This window comes from Amyelois transitella, chromosome 4 (assembly GCF_032362555.1).
Source record: "Amyelois transitella isolate CPQ chromosome 4, ilAmyTran1.1, whole genome shotgun sequence".
NCBI lineage: Eukaryota > Metazoa > Arthropoda > Insecta > Lepidoptera > Pyralidae > Amyelois > Amyelois transitella.
In genome coordinates, this window is record NC_083507.1 from 8,357,706 (window position 1) to 8,375,798 (window position 18,093).

The 18,093-nt window shown below is 33.8% G+C and overlaps 2 protein-coding genes across 2 annotated transcripts in view; one reads left to right on the forward strand and one right to left on the reverse strand.

Moving 5' to 3' along the window:
* The first annotated feature begins 1,727 nt into the window (after nucleotides 1-1,727).
* Nucleotides 1,728-3,403, forward strand: LOC106136979 (MRN complex-interacting protein). Its single transcript, XM_013337698.2, has 2 exons — nucleotides 1,728-1,889; nucleotides 2,012-3,403. The coding sequence occupies exons 1-2, from the start codon at nucleotides 1,839-1,841 to the stop codon at nucleotides 2,906-2,908; spliced, it is 948 nt and encodes a 315-aa protein (XP_013193152.2). The 5' UTR covers nucleotides 1,728-1,838; the 3' UTR covers nucleotides 2,909-3,403.
* Nucleotides 3,066-18,093, reverse strand: part of LOC106136978 (extracellular sulfatase SULF-1 homolog) — a 66,684-nt gene continuing 51,656 nt past the window's right edge. The window contains exons 4-17 of the mRNA XM_013337697.2: nucleotides 15,821-15,972; nucleotides 15,464-15,633; nucleotides 11,194-11,332; nucleotides 10,023-10,210; nucleotides 9,498-9,662; nucleotides 8,918-9,083; nucleotides 8,442-8,598; nucleotides 8,104-8,249; nucleotides 6,561-7,996; nucleotides 6,364-6,478; nucleotides 5,743-5,962; nucleotides 5,355-5,486; nucleotides 4,503-4,581; nucleotides 3,066-4,212 (exon numbers count right to left, since the gene is read on the reverse strand). Coding sequence (XP_013193151.2) covers nucleotides 4,131-4,212; nucleotides 4,503-4,581; nucleotides 5,355-5,486; nucleotides 5,743-5,962; nucleotides 6,364-6,478; nucleotides 6,561-7,996; nucleotides 8,104-8,249; nucleotides 8,442-8,598; nucleotides 8,918-9,083; nucleotides 9,498-9,662; nucleotides 10,023-10,210; nucleotides 11,194-11,332; nucleotides 15,464-15,633; nucleotides 15,821-15,972 — 3,347 coding nt within the window. The 3' untranslated portion in view covers nucleotides 3,066-4,130. The remainder of the gene's footprint in view (nucleotides 4,213-4,502; nucleotides 4,582-5,354; nucleotides 5,487-5,742; nucleotides 5,963-6,363; nucleotides 6,479-6,560; nucleotides 7,997-8,103; nucleotides 8,250-8,441; nucleotides 8,599-8,917; nucleotides 9,084-9,497; nucleotides 9,663-10,022; nucleotides 10,211-11,193; nucleotides 11,333-15,463; nucleotides 15,634-15,820; nucleotides 15,973-18,093) is intronic.

The following is an 18,093-nucleotide window of genomic DNA, read 5'->3' on the forward strand; positions in this document are numbered from 1 at the left end:
CAATGGGATTTTATTAACCCATGAATATACCTAGGAAAACATCGGAAAATGCTTGAGACCTCAATCGAGTTTCCCATCAGGTGGGTTTTTGAGTTAACCAGTGCGTGCTAACAGTGATGACCTGCGGTGCCAAGACGTGGGCTTTAACTCTAACTGAGACTCGGGGTCACTCAGCGAGCTATTTAGAGAGCCATGTTCGGTGTTTCTCTGCGAGATCAAATCAGGAATGAGGAAATCCGTAAACGAACGAAAGTAACCGACATAGCAGCTCGTGTCAGCAAACTGAATTGGCAATGGGTAGGCCACATTTCTCGAAGGACTAATGGCCGTATGGTTTGTGTGATCTCTACGCCACAAGTCACAACAACAAATCACGCCACCGTAGCAGAAGCGATGATTCGGCTCGACCACCAGCCGATGAGGACAAAAGTTCTCGAGTGGAGGCCACCGGAAAGCGCAGCGTAGGATGCGAAGCGAAATGTGATCATCTCGCGGACCACGAGATGATCTGGTAAATGCCGCGGGAAAACATTGGATGCAGGTGGCTTCCAACAGACTGTGGTGGGCGTCATTGGGGGAGGCCTATGTTCAGCAGTGGACGTCCTACGGCTGATATTATGATAATGATGATGATGAATATACCTTAATATCGATGATCTGAATAAAAAATAGGCACAAACTTAATATGTAACTCCAGTTTTTCATACCTACTGAAATGTTTTATTTTTCCTTTTGGCAATCAAACTTCTACATGAGCTTATTTGTGCAAGTGTCATAAACTTAAACTCTGTACTGTACTATAATGGTCGAACCTAGAGCGTTATTCGATTAGATATCAACCTTTCCAAATATAAAAAAAAAAACGGTGAATGGCATAAAAAATATTATTTTAGATAAATAAAGATTTAAAAAACATATAAATCATCACCTCTTTGTCGGCTGTATTGTACCTATTTTCTTTCCCAATTGTTATAAATTACCGTTTTGATTTGTCAATGTCTTTTGGTCAAAATGACATTGACAAATGAAAGCTCCGAGTTCCGAGCTCCCGCCTGAAGAACATTGTTTTGTTTTTATTCTCGTTCTTAAGTAGGGATGTGACATTGCTGATAAAAAATCGATTTTTATATAATCGATTTATTTTTTAAGTATGAAAAATCGATTAACAAAAAAGCGATTTTTCTTAAGAAAATAATCGATTTTATTATATTGATAGATTTTATCCTAATTTTTCAATTTATGTCAAAATAAACGCCATATACATTATATCAATAGATTTATTCATTAAAAATAAACAACAGAAACAGTAAGTTCTTATATAATCAACACAAATTAAAGTTTTTAACAATCAAGTTTGAAAAATTAAGTTTCAGCAACGAATAATGAATAAAATATCAACCGAATGTTGGTAAAATACTGTTCATCGACTAATTCCATCTAGAGAATGTTTGATTAAATTAATCATAAATAAACTGTTTTAAGAGCATAGAAAGAATGCACAGATGGCGTTAATGTAATATTATGGAGCTATGATAGTATTCTTTGGCAGTTCGCGTTCCGGGCTCCAAGCCAGAAGACAAAAACGTAATGTCGGAGTGCATTTATTATATGATTATAAAAATCGATTTTTAATCGATTATTAATTTAAAAAAAATCACATACAAAAATCGATTTTTACTTTAAAAAAATCGATTTTTAATCGATTTTTTCCATAATCGATTTTTTTTTCACATTCCTATTCTTAAGTCGTTTGTTTTGTTGTAGCTTAGTTCTTCGGTTCAGGCACAGAGGACTTTTGTATATACTGAGTTGCAGTTTATTCACAATATTATTTTAAAATGCCTCAGTCTTTTCAAGTGTTAAGGTGTTTTGAATGTTCAGTTTTCCAAGTAAGTTTATTTAGGACAAATTAGATGTTACCCACTCGAACACCTCACCTCATGCATGATTTTTACTTACAGTTAATAAAGTGTGTCTGTATTTTTTAAGTATATTTATTTATTAAACTTAGGTACATCAACTAAAAAAGACCAACAAGTTTGAGTGTAAGTTATGTGGTGAAAAGCAGTCTATTAAGCACCGCTATGGATTTGGTACTGGGAAGGAATGTAGGCTTCACGTCCAGAAACTAAATGGTATAAGGGGAGATTTAAATGACCTTAACAGCTCACTTTCAACTGAAGATGAAAATTGTGAACATATAGAAAAAAAATCCAAAAACGATAAACAAAACTTAATGAATGTAAAACAAGAAAGCAAGTGGTCAAACTATGTTGAAAAGTCTAAGATAGAAGTAAATAATGTAATTAACTGTGATAACAGTTATCTTCAAGATACTGATATAGTATTGAAATTGCCTACAAAACGACGCAAGTGTATTAAAAACAATAAAATACAAAAAAATATAACTTCATTTAAAACTGAAGAAAAGTTGTCCCCAAAACAAAAATATGATTATTCTTCTATAGACACTAAAGGCAAAATTGATGTAAGCTCTGATGAAAGTTTCAAATTGGAACCAGAGATTTCATCTTCAAGTAAACAGAACAAAAGAAAAATATTCCTTCCACCTACATGTAATAAATTTTCTAAATGGGCCCAATACACTGATGAAGCTGATAAACAACATGAAGAAACTAATTCTGGTGAAGATAATCTGAAAAATTATGCTTCTATCCAAGATTCATTATTAAACACAAATAATTTGGTTGCTGCGAAAACATGTGATTCACAGAGGAACATAACTATTGGTCAACCAAGATTGGATTCTAATACAATCCGAAATTCATGTACAAAATTGCATCAACCCAATTCAGTATCAATCAGTAAGAACTGTTCAAAATTACAGACACAAAAATTATTTTCGCTTTGTGATGACAGTGATCTGGATAATATACTAGATATTTAATTAAATCATTTTAATTTTGTTCAGCAACTTATGTTGATAGATGTTGGGTTTAAAGAAATATTTGAGCTGAGTAACATGTAAACACCTTGCTTGTACAAAATATATTAATTAAATTAATTTTAATGCTTTTTCATTAAGAGGATATAAATAAAAAAAATCACTTTAAATTTTTTTATTATTACAACCAGTACACATAATCATCACAATGGCAACAGTTTTATATCACTTTTTAGACCTTCTACAAGATAAATAGCAAGCTACAAACATTTCATTGATTACTCTTACAACCTGGCCTGATAATCAAAATAAATTATAGGTACTTTAATAATTCAGGTGCTCTTTTTAGTAGAAAATTATTGAAATTCACTGAATCCTTAAAATTTACAGATAATTAAAAAATAAAACAAATCTTTGGAATAAAGGATTGATCAGTCAAATTTACTTTTAAAACTAGAATAATTATAAATTTATTCTGGCCAGGTAAATTATATTAAATTCTTCTACAAAAAGTCCAGGAAATACATCCTTAGGGTGCATATACAATGAGACTTTATACAATACTTAAATTTTACAATGTAATTAAAGCTAGATACATAGTTTAAAAGTATGTTACTATTTATTTCTAATATAAGCATATTAGAAATAAACAGTAACTGGGTAAAACTGATATTAATAGAAATAAATAAAAATAAAATAAAGAGAAATTAATAAGTAAACTATTGCATTTTGACTTAAGTGTTGGGCTTAGATCCAACTAGTATTCAAAATTTTTTCTTTATTTACGTTTTCGGCAGTGATACTTCTTTTTTTAGACTTATAGATATATATAGAAAGAAGATATTTCGATGAAAAACTATACCATAAAACACTATCATACAAGTACAATACAATATTTAGCAAAATTCTAGAGATTGGGAAGCCCTACAGTTCGATGCATATTTAGATTTAGCTCACTCTACTCTGCGTTTTCTGTCTACTTACTTATAACTTTCTTACCATTCATTTACTCCCAAGTCATAAGATTCTTTTTCGACCAATTCCTAAAGCCGCTTACACCCCGTTCCAACGAATGTTTCATCGATTCAATGAATTAGTTCGCCAAACTTTCTAGACAAAACCAACGAAGTTTAGCGAAATCCATTCGTTGGAGTTCGTTGAGTACACAGCTTAAGTCAAGCAAAGTTTTCTTATCGCGATTTTCAACATATTAATATAGACTTGACTAGTACGCCATCATGTGCCGTCGTCGATGCAGCTCTCTCGCTCTTGCATATCGCCGACCATAGCTATTCCATCTTCCCGCTCTAAAAACAATAAAAAAATCCTTTTCATAAATACTTTTATGTAATTGGAATCATTCACCATACATGGTCAATTAATTTGGCACCCCTATGAAAATCAATAAAATAGAAATACAAGTGATTAATACTAATTAAATTTTTTTCAGACAAACACATAACTAAAAATATAACAAAAATTACGAAGAATCTTTGTGGTTTTGTACTTGTTGGAGTTGGAATATAGGATGATTTGTCAGGGATTTCATATACCATAGTAAATGTAATATTATAAAGATTTTTTTCTTTATACACACCTTTCATTATAGCCATACAATTCACTTCTATACATTTGCTCTTCCTCGAATCTTCTACTAAAGCTTTCTTCACTAGTACCTGCAGCAAATAATGTTTAAATGAAGAAAAAGGCGTATAAATTTATAGGTAAAAGAAAGAATTCATAATTTTAACTAGCTGACCCGCGCAACTTCGTTTGCGTGTATCCCGCTACTTCGACAAATACAGTCAACGCACCAACACATATTGGATACTAATTTTCAATTCACAATCGCCGCCGCGGCCGGCCCGTACCGTGCCGCAATACTAATATCGTGATATCTCCTAAACTATATGTCTAAATAACACACTGTAAACTGCAAAAATAATCTAAATTAAATGCTCGTGATGATGAACTTACTTATTTTGATAAGGATATATGTATTATTGGTTATATCACCAGTTAAACATCACCCAACGAATTAAATGTTTTTTTAATACAGAAAAGTAGTTTTTGTGACTTAATTAAAAAAGCTGGATATATGTCATCGCGGACTTTTTTGTAGAACTAATAAAGACCAATGTTTTTGCTATACATTGTTCTTACTTGTATCCAACGGTATAAGCGGCGCACGCACAAATGCAATCTTCAATTAGATTTTTTTTCTGACTTCTTGGACATAAATCGCTATAACTCAGCTAATATAGTTTCAATGTATTTCAATTATATATAAAAACCTGTCGGAGAAAATACTCTTTCTATTAGTGAAAACCGCATCAAAATCCGTTGCGTAGTTTTAAAGTTTTATGCATACGAAGGGACTACAGACAAAATGGGCGACTTTGTTTTATACTAGTAGTGAAGTGATAACAAAAATATTTGAAATTTTCACCTGAAAGATTGGAATGTGAAAATCTGCGACAAGATGGACCGCGGCAACTGAGTAACTGCTGTAGCTGATTGTGGAAATATTCTTTTTCTGCTGTTGTCAAGTATTTTACCCTATTTTGGGTTTCGAATGGGTCTGAAAATAAAGTAAATCACCTTAGTTGGCAATAAATTAAGAGGGAAATTTATTGACAGTGCAGTCAAAAATATAATAATTAGTTTAACGTTAGGTTAGGTTTAGGTTAAAAGTCTGATTTCACACATGGATGACGACTCCCGTCTAATCTCCACAAACTTCGCAGGGTAACCTAACTCATATTGGATCGCAGTAAGACAGCCAAAAACAGAAGTAATAATTCATTTAATGAAGTTAAATGGATAACTCAACCAACCTATTCTCAAGTTGTAATAAGTGATGAGACCCGTGACAAATTCGCAGTAGAGCAAATTGTGAGTGGCGTTGATGGTCCTTACGCAGTTATAGGTGTTATTGGAGGCACTCATACAAAAGCAGAATGGCCCGGCGGTCCAAAGAGGCGCGGTACGCCAGTGCTCGTTGTCGTGACGGAAGCAATTCATACGCTCTGATTCGCATAGACGTTCCAATTCAGCCTGAAACAATATACTGAATACAGTAATTATTCAGAATCATAATTATTTTTAAAATTAAATTCGAATATTATTGCATTTTTTTAGATACATTCCTATAAATGGTATACAACACGATACAATTAACTTTATTGCCCATAAAAAAATTACATATTAGGTATGTCGTAAAAATATGTGATGTTTTTAACTTAGCTAAAAAGTGAGAAACATTGATGAAAAATATAGCAAGCATGTTTACAGAGCCGTATCACCTTACGTGTAGAAAATACTGAATCATGACTATAAATATAACAAGGGGACTGATGGCATTAATAATCACACTTATGTTCCTATTTTCACATACCTTATTTTGAAAAATCCAGATTCCATTTTATAATAAAATATAAACAACCTAAAATGCATACCTTCTTTTTCGCTTTCCTCAACTTCTTTCGTAATCTTTCAGCTTTAAGTTTTTTACGAAGTTCTCTAGCTTTTTGTGCCGCTTCCCAGTAATTATGACCTGGTCCTCTAGATTTTCTAAAGAAAAAGCAAGTAACAATTAAGAGTTCTGATTGAATAATGATATACCTAAAAAAAATAAGGAATAAATTATCCTTACCGACTCTCCTCGCAGTAACAGACATGTTTATCTTCATTTTCAATATAAAGTGGATGTAATCTTCTTTGAAAGCTGTCGAATCCCTTATCCAGAATACCCTTTACTCGTGACATACCTTTGTTTGGATTTCTCTGTTCGTATTCTGATGCATCTAATCTTGCTGGGCCAAGATTCATTGAAGTAGTTGTAATTTGCGATGATGTAAGCTCGATGGCTGGTGTAGTAAATGTTTCTGGTTTATTTGTAGCTAATGAATGCTTTGTGGTTAATACCTTGTCAATTTCTGAACTAAAATACTGGGCTTGCTGCGAAAAATTTTCGATTGAATCAGCATCCGTAGCATTTGCTACGTGCAGTGCATGTTTTATATTTGTACTATCAAGTTTCGGATACACAAATTCAGTTGTAGTTTCATCGACAGAAGATACGGTACTCTTATCATTTTCCAATCCGAAATAATTATTATCAACAACAATAGTAGATGACTGGGGAATAGAAAGCTCTTCCTCAGTTTGCCGTGTCGTTATTCCTTCATACAAGGGCAAAAGTGTAGTAGATGATGATGAGCTTTCATTTTTAAGTTGCACATCAAAGATATCATCTTTAGTGTTGGTATTTACAGCAGTAGGTAACACAAATTCATTAGATTGACGATATTTTTTATCAAACAACGTACTGTTCCTATGTTTTGTTCGAGTTCTATGCAATCTTCCTTTTCTTACATGCTCATGTTGTGAAGTATTTTGCTCCTGAGTTACATTCTTATTATGTATATGGCTAATAGTCAAATTTGATTGCAGCGTTTGCTGATCAACTATAGGTTTTGTGGATTTCAAGTGCTTTTTTATTTCCTTTAAATCTTCAAGTTTTGTTCGTAACTGCCGAATTTGATCTTCGATACTCATTCTATTTGTGATCCAAGCTTTTAAATCATTGTAAATAACTTGAGAACAATTAACTGTACCATCTTTTTCTATTTTGCATTCTAAAGATGATTCATTACTATTCAAAATAGCATCATTTTTATGTTTATTTTTACTATGATTATAATGTTGGGCTCTCCTCTTGATTCTTTTATGATCTATATTATCTTTACTACGTTCATAAGCTTCTAAAAATGCTTCAGTTTCTTTGATTAGCTCGTCAATCTTGTCTTTAATTTCTCTATTTTGCAGTTCATCTGTTGGTTCGTTTTTGAAACTCAAATGTCCTATGCTGGGGTTTTCTTCGAGTATACTATCTACAGTATTCGGTTCATATACATCATTGTCTAAAGACCTGCGGCTTCTTGTTATGTTTATATTTTCTCTATAATAGTCCGTAGGTCGTCTTGCTATTGTTCCATCGGTTTCTAGCCTAGTATAAACAAGTCCACTCGGTGTAAAACAAGCACATTTCTTTGTACTCATTTTGGGCGGCGGTGTACTTATTTCAGGCTGCAAAACAATAAAAACTTTCTGTTTAGACTACACTATACTTCCCGTTAATTTTTTTTAATACCAATTCAATTTTATATAATAGTTCGTAATAGTGATAATTTTACCTCATATTTGCACTTATGACGTCGCCATCTACCATTTACTAATACACATTTCCACTTTCTTCCTGTGGAACAAGGGGCACGAAATTCAGCTTTAGAACATTCCACCGCCAAGCGCGCTGCTTTGCCATTAACTAAGTCTGAACCCTCTGAAACGATACATTTAATGTGTTTAATGTACGTAAGTTATAAGTACCATCATTAAATACTAATCTCATCAATACCATAAAAATGATCTGATTATTTCATAAATATGATTTGCTACTATTTAAATAAAATACAACAAACCTACCACTAGTTTTCATAAGTTCTAATCGTTTTATTTGTAGATCGATACTTACCGTCGAAAACTTTAAGGTAATTTGGTTGACTGTTAGAGTTGTCTTCCAGTTCAAGAGCTTTCTCCAGACTCGCCTCTAAGATTGGGTTATTACTCTCATTATTTAAAAATGGCTCGGATGGTTTTTTCAAGTCGCTCGCCTCTGAATCGGAGCTTTCCTGGAAACCAAATTAAATATATAGTACATACCCTTCCGTTAAATCACAGATTTAGCTTGGCTCGTCTTGGCTGGGCATTAAAATTATTTTAATAGGGTCAAGTAAGTTATACGTATTAGTGAATAGAAACGATTAATAAATATACTGTTCAAAAGAAAATTAAATTAATAATATACATTAAATATCTTTATCAACACTATAGATTGTAGTCCAAAAAACGCACTATTCTTTACCTATTATTGTCGTCACCAGTGAAGGTAATCGTAAAAATATGTGGTATATATAATTTCTATGAGTAAAACAATGTTGCTTAACTCACATCATCGTCAACATCTTCGTCTTCTAAAAAGTCATCGTCGTCCGTGTCCTCGTCAAAGTCTCCACTCTCCGAGGACGAGTCATGTGGAGCCTCCGTTGAGGCTCTCTCGTTCATTTCACGACTATACTTTCCCCGGTTATCCATATGGGTGTCGCGACGACCGGAACTGAAATTCAATGGTTTCATTTGGTAAGCTTAATAGCACAAAAATGTAAACCAATTTTATCAAAGCCACGACAAAACACAAACTTTTACCAAAACTAAACATAATTTTTTGAATTTAGTGACTTTCTAATCAGTGAAGAGATTTTTATATTTATATGTTTATCGTTTGTTAACTCGTATGTCTATCTTTCTGTCTGTCTGTCGTTTTTACGTTTTCACGGCCAAACGAAACTCCGGGTAAAAGTTTAGCTATGCGTAAGTGGAATAAGCAAGCTTCGGCACGGGCGAAATCTCATAATACAATATAGATATAATCACGTCTATATCCCTTACAGTGTTGACAGAGACAACAGACTTGAAAAGACTAACATGCTACGTTAATATTCTTCTAGTACCCTTGAAAACAAATTGTTACCTTTCAACAAGGAAAGTATCTGGCCAATGCATAGCGGCCTGTCTTCTTCTCCGAGGCTGCAGCAGTGGCAACAGCGACCGGCCGTCCATGTGGGCTGGCGGGTCTACGCCACCCATGTCCAAGAAAGTGGGCGCCAGATCAATGTTCAAGACGATGTCGTCCACCCTAAAATAAAGTTGAAAAGGTACAATAATTAATAAAGATACTCTACTCCTAACACTTAAATTTATGATCTTTTAGCCATGATGATCTACTTAAGACATATCTTGCATTACCCAGCATTCTGGACAAATAGATCTACGCTACGGCTGATTATATGAATCCTATAGAAAGTTCCTATTTTCATCCACCAGTGAGTAATCTCGATGATTTTTAAAAATCTTCACAAAATTTATTCCATACTTCATACTATTATCTAATTATTAAATCACATATCCACAAAAGTAGATCATATACTTTGGTCTCAATTCCGCAAAAGCAGGTAATTGTTTACACGAGAAAAACAAAATCTTAATATGTACTTACACAGTGCCAGGCTCTACGCCAGGTCCTCTCACAAGGAAGGGCACTCGAATGTCGAACTCGAAAGGAAAACTTTTCCCCTTGACTAACCCAAACTGGCCGAGGTGGTAGCCGTGGTCGGAGGTGTACACCAAGTATGTGTTGTCCAGTTCGCCTAAAGCCTTCAATTCTTGGTAAACCCTTTCGACTGCCTGAAATGAAATTAAAAAATAAATGACTATGAGCTCAAATTTCGATCTTAGTATATTATTATTACACTAATTATATTTATTTATTAATAATTACATAATACATTAGTATGTACTAATGTGTACTGTAATGTGAAATATCTATACAAATATGTACAGTGTACAGATTTTTCTTAATTATTAGAGGTATATATATGTATGTACTTGTAAAGTAATCATTTTAAAATATTAGAGCCGCACAAATGCACGTAGGTATATAGTAAATCTACGTGCATTTGTGCGGCTCTAATATTTTAAATATATACATATAGGTAATGCGACATAAAAAATAGTTAGGTCGCATTATATATTCGATTCATTTGAAACTGGAATCCTATTTTAGTGCTTATATCTGCGAATTAAGTTGGACATTTTTCGCGCTAAATGCTCACTTTAGTTCTCTGAAATATTAGCCGTCCGTTTCCAATGACAGATAAATCACAGCCGTATTTCCGGATAGCCCATTCAATATTCCACGTTTTCATTCGAATGAAGTGAAAAATATATTGAAACTCGTTCCAGTAAATAGATGGACAGAACTTTCTAAAACGCAGCTACTAGGAAAAAATGTTTGATTTAGATATGGGTTAGGGCGGGGAATAAGTGAGAATTATTTAATCTTGGAAGTAGAATGATCTTTTGTTTGATTTTTAAATTCTAATTCATTCGGTTTTCGATGTACAAGTTGTTGGGTAACTTAAAAAAGAAGGTACATACGAAGACATTTAGTTATCGTCTCATCATTTAACATAAAGTAAACGTAAAATATCATCGTGGGGACACCGGCTCATCCAGGAACCTGGTGGTCCAAAAGAGGTTAGGTTCCCGTGCAAGGTTATAGAGGTCAAACGGAAGTCGCGTAGTTTATAACCTGGTCACAGACAAAACCCGGTCTATTCTCCAACGAGGTGAGAATGCAAAAAAAAATTCAAGTTTAAGTATGTTACCATATCAACGCTTTGTAATGTCTGCAGGCGTTTCGTCATCAGCAGGTCGGTGAACTGACGATGTATGGGCTTCATCTTCTCTGTTACACGCAGAATCCACTGCTTGTCAGGATTCGGTGCCATGTCGTACGTTGGGGTGCTGTAAAAAATTCATTCATTAGTAAATATATACATATATAATAGCTTTAATCGCTCTTCCTATTCATAACGTTTTACAAGTTGTTTGAATTTGTCTAGGTTTACAGATACCTACTGATATTATCATCTTCAGTGATGCGCGCTTTAGAGATTGTCTTAGTCTTTTGCAATTAAGACTTTATGCACCTTTAGGTAAAGACTTTCATAGTAGAGGGTATATCAAATCTATTCTAAGCCCTTTTATTCTCCTGAAAATTTTTATATATCTAACTATAACTCCGAAAAAACAACCGGTGTTGACACACAGATTTAATTAAGAAATAAAATACTGTCAAAATGATACGCTGTACATAAAAGCATGTCCATATAGGAGCTGACAACACAAACTGCAAGCTCCATTAGCAATGTATACCGGCTGTCGGCATCGAATCTCTTGGACAGGTTTCCGACCACACAGTACGGAATATTAAAATCTCTAGTCGCAGTCGCAGGTTCGATCTCTGGCGCCGTCCTGTCGCTGCCTGACCCACCACAAGCGAAATATATTAATGTTATCTTCCTTAATAACTAAGGCGGCCCTTTTACATCGAAAGTTATTAAGCGAAATGATTTGTTAATAAACTTATATTTTTTAAGATTTATTATCTGGACATAAGTAAGTACTTTTGGAAACAATACATTACGAATACATATAGGTGTCCAGTCTAGATGCAACAATTGCTGCCCATCCGAGACTAACAAAGCTAGAAAAGAAAAACATAAGCCTAACTTCTTATCTTTACTTCAGTAGGTATACAAAATTTTAAATTATGATTTATTTTATTTCAACGTATGCCAATGAGGTAAGTACATTATAAATAATGGAGTATGAATTATATATATATATATATATTGGTATGTTTATGTAGTTTATTACTGTCATTTATTTAATTATTCCATGTTTAATTATGTTAGTACTAGCATGTTTGTTTAGTTAAATATGTTAAACGTTATTTATGCACACGCCATACCGCTCTAAAATTCATCTTTCCTCTCATGGGTCTACTGGAAGAGATTTCTTTTGAAATAAGTAGCACCTTTGAACTAGAACTATTGTAATAAATGCTCCTGCATATAATTTTGTGTACATAAATAAATAAATGGGATAAATAACATAAATTTATTGTAGTTCAGCATATGAATTCAATAAAATTTGATTAAATAGGTACCTACTTATCGAAAATTTGCCATTGTAACTTATGAAGTTATTTGTAGCACTTTGTATTAAAACGAACAAAAGGTCTCCAGGGTTTTTAAGATAATTTATGTTTAACAACTTTAGCAGTAAAATTGTAACAAAATAAATAACAAGTTTAAACGTCAATTATGGAAAACAAACTGCATGGCTTGCTAGAAATGAAGAAAATACAGAAATGGCACTTTGTAAGTATGCAATTTATTTATAAACCAAATCCTAACAAATCTGCTTTGAAGAAAGTTTGCATCTACGGATGTTTTGTTAAAGAAATGTTTGGGTGTCACATATTCATTTATATAATAACGCCTATATCCCTTGCGGGTCGACAAAAGCCAGCAGTCTTGAAAGACTGATGGGCTTAATGATAGAATTGAGATTCAAATAGAGTCAGGTTGTTAGCCCATAGCCTAAAAAAGCGTTGAGTGTCCCGTTACCACAAATAAATATTTATTTCTTGTTATTTTTTGCCTGTTAATCATTCTGAAAATAAATAAACCTCTTATTTGTTTGTGATTTAATATGTTCGTCATTATTTTCGTTCTTTAATCATACCTTATATTTGCTCAGTATTAGAAAAATAACTTCACTAATTTAGTATTTTCATGTGCTAAATCGCTGTTACTTCTATAGCCATATGTTTGCTTCTGTAGACTTTCATCTTCCTACGCTTGAGCGGTATTAAGTTAACCGTTAGTGAATTTGTCATCAATTACTTTGTATTTATTTAGACATGTATCTGGCTGTACTCGCTTTATTTTCTTCTCGCTATTAATTAGTTTATTTTCAGAATGTTACCGCTTCGAACACTGCGCAAGCTTCTTTGAATGCGCTTGCCAATAATTTGTAGTAAGTAGGTACGATTATATGAGTACGTACAATCGAATGCTGTTTCTTACCGAAGGCTTTATACGGTTAAAGAAACTTATTCTCATAAAAGAATGTACAAAAATTTACTTACAATGAGATCTTAAAATACTTATATTACATTAACATTTAGTGGACGCGTACAAATTTTTGGTAGTTTAACAATAAAATATATTCGCTCCGTGCTGGCTGCGCGCGCGGAACTACGAGTAGTTAGGATCTTCGATAGTAGCATAACAATGTGTGCGTGTATACCTATCTAATCAAAAATAAATATTGTTAAAAAATACAATTAAAGGATTACCAAAATCAGGATGACCTATTATACTTACTTATTACTGGTTAATTACTCGCGTGGATGTGCTGAAAAGCAAGGGATCTAAGGATCATATTTTCTGGCAAATCTCTAGTGAGTACAGTAACAACAGAAAGATTGTTCTTTGATTATTCTATGCCTACATCATCCACTGAATAAACAAGCGAGTGTGATGCTCCCAAAATCGTAAGACCAGAATAAAACAGCCGAGTCTAAACATTGCTATGAAACATAAATCAGCCTCTCACGGGCCCGGGAGGTAAAATTATTCAGGGCACCTCGGCTGGCTGTAAGTGTACGTGAAAATTTCGGAGTGTGTTCGCAAAAAAGCAAGGACGGCGGATGAGTACCCACTCCGAAAAGGTTCCGTACCAAGTATTCCACCTAGATTTCTTAAAAGTAGTCTAAAATCATAAAAGGTAAGACTACTTTTCAGATTTTTAAAAATCTGATTTATTAAATCGGTGAATCTTACAATTTGTGTACTATGTAATTTACACCAAAAGACAAGATAAGACTAAGCTTGAAGTATTTATGGCAGGTGAAAATTTGTATCCATCTTAAGCGGCAAAACACAGATATAAAAATGAAAAATATATAGCTGGTAGCCTATAATAAAATCGGACAATTGTAATGTGTGCTGACTGAATGTCGTTCACTTATACAACAAAGCAACATAGAATGAAATGCAATGCAGAGGCAGTTTATAATAGGTTAACAGTCTAAAATCACATTCTGTTGTATCAGTTGATCTTGAAACCACTCGTTAAATAGGTAAGGAATGTACACCTTCGTCAGGTTTCTTTGCCTTATAAAGGATCCCGAGAAACCCGGTCAACTCCTTAAATATTTAAAGAGGAGCAAGATGGCCGCTGAGCTCGCGAAAACGCCGCAGCAGCAATTAGTGTTTTGTTCAAATATAAAGGATGTTTGGTTTAACTTGGACTTTCCAAGCAAAAAGCTATTCATATTTTTTAAATTAAAGTACTGAAGACATACTCTGTAGGTAAGGAACGCTAAGAAGCTTTGATAAAATATTCCTTTTCGACAAAAACTTTGTTTAACGGCGATAAAGAAACCTACAATGTACCTATAAGTAACTTAGACTGAATAAATAAAGGAATCGTTTTACTTATACCTACATTATATCTACTTAAACTTACATAAAGCAGTTTAAAATTGAAGGTGTTTGGAACTTTAAAAAAATAGTCGTATCATTTAAGGCCTAGAACTAATTATAATATACTAATTTATAGCACTGATATCATTATTCATGTGTAATAATGTATGTGTATAAAATATACTTAAATATATATTTAATCGTCTTTTGTTTGTTATGTTTAAATTTTTCACAAAAATTCCCACAAAGTAAAGGAACAACGAAAATTTTAGTTTAACGCAGGCAATACTGCGGGTGCCGTGTGGTTCCCGGCACCAATACAAAAAAGAATAGGACCACTCCATCTCTTTCCCATGGATGTCGTAAAAGGCGACTAAGGGATAGGCTTACAAACTTGGGATTCTTTTTTAGGCGATGGGCTAGCAACCTGTCACTAGTTGAATCTCAATTCTATCGTTAAGCCAAATAGCTGAACGTGGCCATTCAGTCTTTTCAAGACTGTTGGCTCTGTTTACCCCGCAAGGGATATAGACGTGACGGTATGTATGTATGTGTAATACTGCGGGCATGAATTAAAATTCATTTTTCTACTTACTGATGAGTGGTGACATTAAAGAAGAGATGCGAGTACTGTGGGGCAGAGTCCTCAGGCCCGTGGGGTGCCGGGAAAGACATCACTAGCAGCACTGGTTTCCTCGAGAATCTTCGCTTGGAAGACCTAAGAAAGGCTATTGAGTCGTTCGCTATTAAATCTGGATAGTAATCCTGTAACAAGAAATAAATATCTATATAAGAATAAATGTAGTAATTTGTGTTTTTGTAAACTTAAGAAACTACTCATTCCTATTTCTCTTAATATCAGTTCCATCAATTACGTGGCATAATTAAATAAGTCATACAATACATACATAATGGTAAGTTCCTTACCACAATTTTAATGAATCTTACTTACTCTGTGGTAATCGTCGCCATGTTTAATCTTCTTCCCGTTCATGTTGACGCTGTAGTTGTAATATTTGGAGTTCATGATGAGGCCACCCCACTCACGCCAGCCGGGCGGGATGTAGGAACCGTTGTATTTGTTCAAGTATTTTCCAAAATAACCTGAGAACAAAACATACATACGTGTGACTCAAATTACAACTAAATGGTTAAGTTAGATTAGTAACTAACCTACACAAAGCGAATTTGGTTTGATATTCATAATATTGTAAGAACCTGGATTACATTAGATAGTGATTATAGGTAAGTATAATACATCCATTTAACTGAATGAACGTACTTACAGTACGTTTCTTCAAGATTGTTTTAGCACGTAACTCAAAAATGGTCAATGGTATACTTATATATACCTACATACATATGTCTGTTAGGATTCGACCCTTTGCACCTTGAAACGGGTACGCTTTTATAAGTCTGATATTATAAAGACTAAACCACTATGCTTATTTAATAATATAAACATAAACAATTGTAAAAGGTTTGGAAAGGAACATTAAATTTTCTGATACATAAACTACTAAACCATACAAGGTGAAATGAATAAAGTTTCGCCGCAAATCATTCCAAGGATCAGTTTGGGATGGTATTGAATAAAGGTAAATCAAAGCTGACCAAACTATTGGAACCCATGTCAAAGTTAATCACTAATGTAGACCGATTGATTAGATGAGGTCGGTCGAACATTCCAATTGAATGTCTGGTTCTATTTGTTTGTTTATGCACATATAATCAATAATTTTTATAAAACTTTTTCGTTACCGAATGATTGAGTTTGTTTATTCAGGGTTCAGCACTGCCAAAACTAAGGTATGTTTTTATTTCTTGAAAAGATAACGGGAGCTATAAGAAAGAAATATCACGAAATTCTGACAGTCATATATTTTATTTTACGTGTATACTCTCATACATTTTTGAAGCTATCAAAATAAAAACCATCAACGTGAAACTGATGCACTAACATACAATTTATACGAGTAGTAGGTGCTTCCAGTAATGCAGGGTGCTGACCGATTGATTAACTACGAGTATGTCTAGTGCTATTTTATATTCTAATACAAGGTCGGCCAAATAAAAATTACTCCAAGATCAATGATATATTCTAAGTATGTTAAACCACCATCATACCCCTGGCGTTTGTCCCGTACGCGTGCTATGAGTAGAAAGGAGCCTAAAGAAAAACATGAATGAAAAAGACAATGATAAAGTAAAAATAAGAAGATGAAGCCAGTCTCAATGTCGGGGCAAAGATTGCACTCATTCACCTTTCAATATAATAGGAACTAAAACCTGAATCTAAGAAAAAGAAAAGGCGCCTAGAAAAAACGCACATAGCCAAGAAAACATTGTCCACAAGGCAAATAGTGCTCAAATTTTAATTTTGGTGTCGTTATGTAAATGCGCTGGGATTTTTAATTTTCACGCGGGGCGTGGGTCTGTCAGCAGCCGGCTCCGATGAAGTGGCACCAGACGCTGATTACTTTGCTTAGAGTACGTATCGTCAGGGCGCAAGTCATGAACGAGCGCAAGTAATTTTATTAATATTATCAATGCCTAGTATGTCTGTTAGCCGAATCGATTTTGGGAAAATTTTGTATGAATAGACATAGTTTATTATCCAAGGTCAAATTACGGCATTTTCTTAAAACGGAACGAATCCCACAGCAACGAGAAAACCATGAGGTTTAATTACTTTGCTAATTTAATAAATAAATTTATATATATCTACGCTGCCTACCTAACATAAGAATAAATCTGTAGAAGGGTAAATACTGTAAGTATTATACATACGTACATCGTAAATAAATGGTGGGGAGAGTTATTAGATAAAGAAAAGGACCACTCAATCTCTTTCCCATCGATGTCGTAAAAGGCAACTAAGGGGTAGGCTTATAAACTTGTGATTCTTCTGTAAGGCGATCGGTGAGCAACCTGTCTCTATTTGAATCTCAATTCTATCTTAAAGCCAAATAGCGAACGAGCCAACATTCTTGTAAAGACTGATTGTCTTTACAAGACTGTTGGCTCTGTCTACCCCGCAAGGGATATTGACGTGATTATATGTATGTTATTAGATCGACACCGAAGGCAGGAATGCCATTTAAATTTTGTTCAAGCATTATGCAATATCGACTACTATAGTTAGATTACAATAAAGCTTGGTAATACAAGTAACAACTTGGAATAGGTACCTACGAGTATTATTATACTTGCATCCTGTTAGCG

Excerpts from the sequence above, each read along its gene's own strand:
- LOC106136979 (XM_013337698.2), top strand. The coding sequence starts at position 1,839 with ATGCCTCAGTCTTTTCAAGTGTTAAGGTGTTTTGAATGTTCAGTTTTC. Across the intron at positions 1,890-2,011 it reads TTGAATGTTCAGTTTTCCAA|GTACATCAACTAAAAAAGAC; the intron begins GTAAGTTTATTT and ends TATTAAACTTAG.